This window comes from Medicago sativa, chromosome 2 (assembly GCF_051527215.1).
Source record: "Medicago sativa cultivar Bolivia chromosome 2, Bolivia_mono, whole genome shotgun sequence".
NCBI classification, from domain to species: Eukaryota; Viridiplantae; Streptophyta; class Magnoliopsida; order Fabales; family Fabaceae; genus Medicago; species Medicago sativa.
The window spans coordinates 80,914,041-80,922,568 of NC_140750.1; the positions used below are offsets into that span (position 1 = coordinate 80,914,041).

Here is an 8,528-nt window from a genome sequence, read left to right on the forward strand (position 1 = left end):
TACAAATTTTTTGAACAAAAGTTCCATGTATATCACGTCAAATTAAAGTGAGATTTTTTTATATTTTTTGATGCTTAATGTTATCAATTTTCCCATAAAAGAAATCACGTATTATAGGAGTGTACCATTTTCATTTATTGTGAATTGAGATTTGAATGAGTTTATAATTTTTTTTTAGTATTCTCTTTTAGTCATTTCAAGTTTTATAAATTACATAAACTAAAATAAAAAAACATCAAATAAAATGGAGAATGTGAAGATGTCACATATATTTTTGATTTTAAGTAAGAAAAATGTTTATTATATAAAGAGTAAAGAAAAATAATTTACGTGTTCATTCTTCAAAAAAAACAAATTACGTGTTCAATAATGTACAAAATAGGAAATTATGTGATGATGTTTGTAATAACTTAGAATATGATGCAAATATACAAAAGCATGTCATTTGATTGACTTATTATATAAAAATGACACATCTTACATTGGAATTAGTTTAAATAATAAAAGGTGATGATTTAATAAATTATTAGCTATACGTTTTTTTTTTAAAATACCTGTAATCTCTATTTTAAAACATACGTTTTTTTTAGCTATACATTTTTTATGACACGAAGAAATAATTAATACTCTTTAGAAATTTAAGATGACATGTGTACTTTTGAAATATGGAAAGGCTTTTGTTAATAGAGAGATTAGTTGTTAGATTAATTTTTTTCTTTATAAAAAAAATTAATTTTTTTCTTCTTTGTCCAAGTTTGTACCAACAACCTCTAAAATCATGGAAAAAACACAATCAAAGAAAACCAATAAATACGTTGAATTAAACAATTGATATTACAATTAAATGGTAACATGATTTTGCATCTTTTGTAAAACAATAAAATGAGACTACTCATAACATTATAATTAAATCAATTGTATAATGAATAATTTGACATAATTTTAGGATCCGTTTTTTTTTTAAACAAATTGACCATAAATATTTTGAATTAATTTAATTTTATAAGCAATTCAATGGTCCTTGCAATGACATAGACTCATATCAATGGTCGTTGCAATGACATCAATTGTACATTTCTTATTTGAGAAAAGAAAAAAATGGAAATTAAAGATCAAGGAAAAAGTGTCACGTCAACATGCTATGTTATTGTTGAAAGTTGAGAGGAAAAGCATTTAACATTTTGCTTGTTAGGAAGTTATATTTGTTCGACCAACAAAATTTACATTTGGCTTTTGTCATTTGATTGGTTGAGAAATCAAAAAATGATGATAAGTTGATGGCTGTCATTGAAACATGGTTAATAAGTAATCGAAAATTCATTTAGTTTTGCCAATTATAAGACTTCTACAACTTTCCGCTTATAAATAAGGTAATTAATAAAAATATTAATGCATGTTTACACACACATTATCTTGTCAAATATATCACATGTGTAAACTTTTTTATGAGGTGTATTAGTGTTTAATGCTCTTTAGAATGTGAAGATGTCAGATGTACTTTTAATTTTTAGGAAGACATTTGCATATAATAGAGATGTCTTCTTGTGGTCTGTCAAAAAACTTCTCAAATAAAAAAACTAAAATATTACATGATAAAAAATACACGTTTAGATAGCATGAACCAAAAAAACCATCATTAAATAGAATCAAATTTGCAGTACATACCTTTGCAATATCATTTTTGAAAAAAGGAATTGGTGTAAAATATGATGAAATATTTAATCTGATTATTCTTAGAAAAGTAATAATGCACGTTTAGTGGAAATCATATTGTTTGATTATTTATACGAAAAAGGATAATGAGTATTTATTCCCTAAAAAAAAATTGGTATTTATGTGTCTTGATATTTTTATTGTGTGTGTTAATCCAACAGTTCCTAGGAGAAATGAACTTTACTAATTCAAATTTCAACCGCGAAGTAACTAAAATTCAGATTCTCTCAAAAAATTATTTATTTGATGGAGTTAATAAACGACTTGAGCCAAAATACCTGATTTTCACTTTATTAAATTATAGTAATTACAATTTCAAAATAAATCAATTTAATTTTTCAAGTTTGTAGAAGTGTTGTGAAAGAATTGTTTTTTTGTAGAAATGATGGATGAAGCGAAAATTATGGAAAGAGTTAAATATGGAGTCGGTTTTAAAGCATTTGTGACTATTAGTTTTAATAATAGAATGAATGCATTGAATACAAAAATATGGATTTGAATAAAACAATTAATATTTTTCTCTAAAAAAACATAATAATTTAATAATCTTTAATTAGGATATTAATTTTAATAATTGTATGAATTCATTTATATATTTAATTTGGATAAAGAAATAAAACATAAATGATTACTGGGTTTATTATTTTTTAAAATGCACTTAAAATTTTAGGATAGCACCTTGCTCCCTTTTAGTTAAAGAAAAATGAACTTTTTACCCAAAAAAATAAATTAAAGATGTCATAAAAACGATTTTCTTTTTTGACATATATAGAAAAGTATCATTTTCCTCTCAAACAAAGATCATTTGAAAGATGTCACTCCAAAGTTATCAATTCAATCTGTTTTGTGAAAATGAGATGCATTTCTTCTTGTCTATTTGGTTTCCATCTCAAGTATAAATTAGGAAAAATAAAGAAAAATCAAATATAATCACCAAAGTAAAATATAAAAGAGAAAATTATCAAAAGTAAAATAAAAACATAAGAAATATAAGAAAAGTTAAACCAAGAAAAATAAATATATAGAAAAGGTTGTGAGTATCGAGAGATTAAAATAAAACAAAATGGTTATAAAAATCCTCGATAAATTTTTTGATTGATATGTGATGCATTTCTTCTTTTCTCTTGATTGACTTCCATGTCCAAACTAAAGATCTGGTCAAAAACAAAAAACTTATAAACACAAAAAAAAATTGAAAAGAGAGAATATGAATAAGAAAACAACAACATAAGAAATCACAATTTAATGTAACATAAGAATAAGAAATGTTAAATAAATTAAACAATAAAACAATAAAAAATAAGAAATAAATAAATAAATAAAATAAAAGAGAATGGGGTTGAAAGAAATGATTTTTTTATGGAAGAAAGAGGTATATGAAAATAATGAAAATCAAATTGTCTATATATAGGAAAGAATATGTCATAATCAACTTTGATTGGTTGATGAAAAATAAATGAGTCATATGTTTCATTTTGATTGGCTAATAGAAAATGAATGAGTAAAGATCCATTTTGATTGGTTGATGAAAAAACATTAAATGAGATGGAGAATATGAAGACGCCACGTGTACTATTGCTCATAGATGTATGCTTTTGTATTATATAAAGATAACATTTTCCCTTTAGTATACTATCCAATTTGAGATTAATTTGTATAGCAGGACTTGGTTATCAAAAACACAAACAAAAAATACTTAAATAAGAAAAAAAAGATAAAAGTAAAAAAATTATGTGACTAATTTTTTTTTAAAATTTTTTTTCATTTGTGTATGTGCCCAAACAATTTTTATTTGAGGTTGTGTCCAAATAAGACTTCCTCTAATTTGCATCTCGTGACTTGGGTAACACTCTATAGCTAGTTTTAACACATGTATCAATTAGTTTTTAAAATATATCTCTATAAATATAGATGTGATGTTATTTTATTGATTACATGTGTAAAAATATTTTTACAATGTTTGATGTACACAAATTAAACCCTAATAATTTGTCATAAATATTCTCTTTTATACATTTTTCTTTCATGATGACATTTCTATGTTTTCCACACATCTCACTATATTCTCATTTTTTCCGAAGTCACGTTACTTTCTTTTAAACCTCTGGTTTCTTTCCACTATTCTCACATCACATGGGGATCGAGTGTGAGACTACCTGGTATAGCACTAGTTAATGAGTAAGAAATAGACAATTTTTTAAGAGGCTAAGAAATAGACCTTAGTAATAATACTGTCTAATGTCTATTATTGAAAAAGAAACAACTATTACTTTTTTGGAAGTAATATAGTGATTAAAATTCATTTTTTAAGGTGAATACGTGTCTGTAATTCGAACTTCGATTCATACATATTATAATGCGTCATCCCTATCTATCAATTGAGATATGTTCACTTGGACTAAAAAATAACTAGTATTACTTTGTACCAAAAAAAAACTATTAGTGGTTTTAAAATTTACACTTTTAAATAAGTATTTCATAGAGAAATAGTTAATTACTAAATAATAATTTATATTACTCATTTATTCAGTCATAGTAAAATAAATACAAAATAAAAAAAATGTGGTATTAAAAATATGTTTGAAAAAATGAAATAAATTAATATCATACACCCTCCGGTAACTATTACAAGCAAAATTTAACATTTTATGATCATTCAATAAATGATGTATGTGGTATATATATTAAAGATCACATACATCATTTATGAAATAAATTTAAAATGTCATTTTTGCTTATAACAGTTAAGGGTGTTCGTGGGTGGGTTTGGGTTGGGTTTGGCCAAACCCAAAACCAAACCAAATAGGGTACTTCGGTTTGGGTGAGGTAAAATAACCACATGTTATACTATTGGGTGGATTTGGGCAAACCCATTAATTTTTTGGTTGGGTTGGATTGGGTAATGGGTTACCCAACTTATTTTTTTTTATTTTTTTAATATCAAATGACTAAATGACAAGTTTTCATGATTTTGTTTTAAAATGTTTAACTTATTTTACTGTAATTTTATGCATCATAGAATATCAAATAATAAACTTCATCATAAAATACTTGCAACAAAATAAAGTTGCATGACATAAAATTGCATTAGTATCAAAATAACCAAAAAGATCAACATATTAATTTTTGACTAGTATCTTTTGATTTTCAATATATAGGGTACAATGTGTATGTTTTAGAAATATAACTTTCTTCTACCCTATGAAAATAAAGATAAAAAATATTAACATTATTGGGTAAGTGGGTTTTTTGAGTTTGGACCTAGTTTTACCCAAAACCCATTTATTTTTATGGGTTTTCCATTTTTAGAAACCATACCCATCCAATTACTCAACCCAACCTATTTTTTTGAGTTTTTTGGGTGGGTTTGACCGGATTTTCTGAGTTGACCCAACCCATGAACTCTCCCCTAATAACAGTGACCCGATGGTGTATGATTGGAAGAATTTATTTAAATTTATTTGAAATGCTTGTGATATAAATACTAATATGCCGGTATTGTAAATTTGAGATATCAAGTTTGATTCTAACCATAAAGAATTAAATATGTTTTTGGTCCCTATAAATATACTAACTTTTCGTTTTAGTCCCTTCAAAATTTTCCTTCAATTTTTAGTCCCTCAAATATTTTCCATCTTCACTTTTGGTCCCTCATTTAAAGTAAACACATATGTAGAATTCATATTTTTGAATAAAATTTTGCAGAAAAATTCATAATATTATAAGAATCCCTCCCAAAAAAAAATTAGAATTTTTTAATAAAACATGAATTTAATATGAATTTTATATTTTTTACAGTTAAAAATTCATATTTAATTTATGTTTTTTTTAAAAATTCTAATTTTTTTTTGGAAATTTTTTTTACAATATTCTACAAATTTCTGCACAATTTCATTAAAAAAAAAAATACTAAAATTAACTTAAAAATAGGGACCAAAAGTAGTGATTGAAAATTTTATAGGGACTAAAAGTTGAAGGAAAATTTTAGAGAGACTAAAACGAAAAGATGATATATTTATAGGGACAAAAAATATATTTAACCCAAAATAAATTCTTTTAAAAAGTTTTGCAAATTTATAATTTAATCTAAATTTAATTATGTTTACTTAAATTGACCGACCTATTAAGCCTAAAAGTTTTTTCATAGAACATAACATGATATTTTTGTTAAATAGACTTCTAACAAAGTTTCAGTCTTTTCTATTTACAATAAAAGTCTGGTTTGACTTGCGTATGATGTAGGTTAGATCGTAAGGCCTTGTCAATCAGACTGATCTAACATGAGTTTTCCTCCCAACTAACTCTTCAAACAACATATTTGTGTTATCAACATACACAATTCACCCGATTTGGGTAACATATCCTATAATTTAAGATAAATGTAGTACTCCCTCTGATTGTTTGTATAAGAAACAATTCACTTTTTATTTTCATTGAATAATTGATGTATCAAGTCGATGATATACTTTTTAAATGCGAGCCTCTAAAATTCACTTTTTAAATGTGAGTCTCTATCTTAATCAGGATTCAAACATTTGTTTGTTTGTAGGAGGCTAGCTCATTCTCTTTTTCTTTCTTTTTTTATCAAATAAGCTAATGACTATAAATTCTTTGATTTGGTTAAACTCACAGACAAGATGCTAGCTTATTCTACCGGACTCGATCTCAATTGGCAAATTAATCGGACTTTAATAAAGTTAATTTGATAAAAAGAAAATACTATTATCGTACTTTCATTTATAATTATATTGTTCTTCTTGTTCTATAATTATATTCTTCTTAATTTTTCTAACATAATAAGACAATTTTCGTGTAACATACGTAGCACTAAATTCACAATTATTGCTGTCTCGCAAGTTTCATCTTTGTGTTGTAAGTTTCATGTTTATCAGTAAGTTTTCACCAAGTCAAACGCATTTAAATGGCCTACAATACATGTTGGGAAGGTCATTTGACAATAATAATATTCTCATTACCATATTTCTCACCTTTTTTGTTAAAAAAAAAAAAATAGTATATGATGTTGACTCATTTATATAAAAGATATTTTCAACACATTGAAACTATATTTTTTTCCTTTCCCCGTGATAAAAAAGTGTATCAGTCAAAATAATAAAACAACAAAATATGGAAAAAGAGTATTAATTTCTTTTGGTATGTAAACACCATCATCCTTATTTTTAATCACCCCAATCCTCACTTCATCACCCAAGGTTAGGCAATTGTAGAACAATATGCACAATTAGAAGAAATGTTAAAAAAGATTACTGGTCAATATCAACAAGTTCGCATGCATCTTGTCCAAAAAGAAGTTCTTATTCAGTGAATCAAAATATACTTTTTCTAATGGCATTTGGCAAGAAGCATGATTCTCAACTCAACCAAGACCATGCGTTTCACCAAATTCTCCCCTAACTATATTAACTTAAAAATAATACATAAACATAGATTTGTCAACTAACATTATATTTTTTATATACTATTTTTATTATTATTATTATTGTTATTAGTATTTTTTTTCTTATTATTTTATTATCCTCACTCCCCTCTTTTTCCATATCCCTTCTTCTATTTATTTATGTATAAACCACACTCTTCACCTTGAAATTTTTCATCACTCATTCCATTAACCTTATTGTGATCAATTCACAAACAACACCATGCCTAAGAAGCTTCAAAAAACCCTTCAAGATTACCTCAACAAAATCAAAAACAAAAACCCACAGCCTCAAATTCGATTAACCAAAATGCTCTCTGGCTGCAAACATCCCAAAACACCATCTTTTTCCTTGGATAACGGCAGAAACATATCATCCTCAAACGCCGTTAACAACAAAATCAATGATGCTGCAACACTAGCTGACGTTGACCGTTTTCTCTTTGAGAATTTCAAGTCTCTATATTTCAAAGATGATGAAGAAACAGAACAAAACAACAACAACAAAAACAAAAGAATCTCGGATGAAAAAAACAACGAGGAACCACCAAAACGTATTGGTGGTTCCTGGTTGTTGGAGTCACCGAGATTCATTACAACACCACCTCAAGATCTTTGTGGCTCAGCACGATTCTTCGTGAAACCAGGTAACTCAGGATCATTGATGGAAGATGCACTGTCTCTAACAAACAGTGATGAAGCTGATTCGAGTAATTCGAATAATTCAAATTCATCATCAACAGCATCACCTTCAAAAGAGGTTATTGTAGTAAACCATGATGATCACAATCATCACACTCTTCCTGAGAATTGTGTTGCACTGTTATCATATTCTCCGAGTCCTTACGACGATTTCAGGCGATCAATGCAAGAGTTGGTGGAATCAAAGTATGGTAAGATTGAAAACAATCAAAGGAAAATTGATTGGGACTTCATGGAGGAGATTTTGTTTTGTTATCTTAATGTTAATGAGAAAAAATCTCATAAGTTTATATTAAGTGCTTTTGTTGATCTCATCACTGTTATGAGGAAGAATTCAGAGGCTGCTCCGGCGAAGCCGTGTAGCGTGAGAACTGTTAGGATTGGTAGGGAAGTCAGGAAGAAGAAGACCAAGCAGGTTACCATAGAATTTGGTTCCTCTTAGTTTTTTTTTTTTTTCTTTTTTTTGTTAGCTAATTTTCATGAAATAAAAATATATATTAGAATAAATGTATTAGGGAGGGGGATTTTTTTTCTTCCAAAAACAATCCTTGAATATTGGAGTCTTATGTCAGGATCCAATGGTCCTTGTGTTAATGTTATGCATAAAACTCATGCTTCAAAAGCATGTCAAGTTTAATTTTTGTAAACTAAAGTATATCTCTTAGATTGTTGTCTA

At 26.7% G+C, this 8,528-nt stretch overlaps 1 protein-coding gene across 1 annotated transcript; it reads left to right on the forward strand.

The window, feature by feature from the left end:
* Positions 1-7,317: 7,317 nt before the first annotated feature.
* On the forward strand, positions 7,318-8,528 carry OFP14 (ovate family protein 14). The gene has a single exon (XM_085747322.1). The coding sequence runs from the start codon at positions 7,374-7,376 to the stop codon at positions 8,292-8,294; it is 921 nt and encodes a 306-aa protein (XP_085603448.1). The 5' UTR covers positions 7,318-7,373; the 3' UTR covers positions 8,295-8,528.

Coding starts and splice junctions, on each gene's coding strand:
- OFP14 (XM_085747322.1), top strand. CDS start 7,374: ATGCCTAAGAAGCTTCAAAAAACCCTTCAAGATTACCTCAACAAAATC.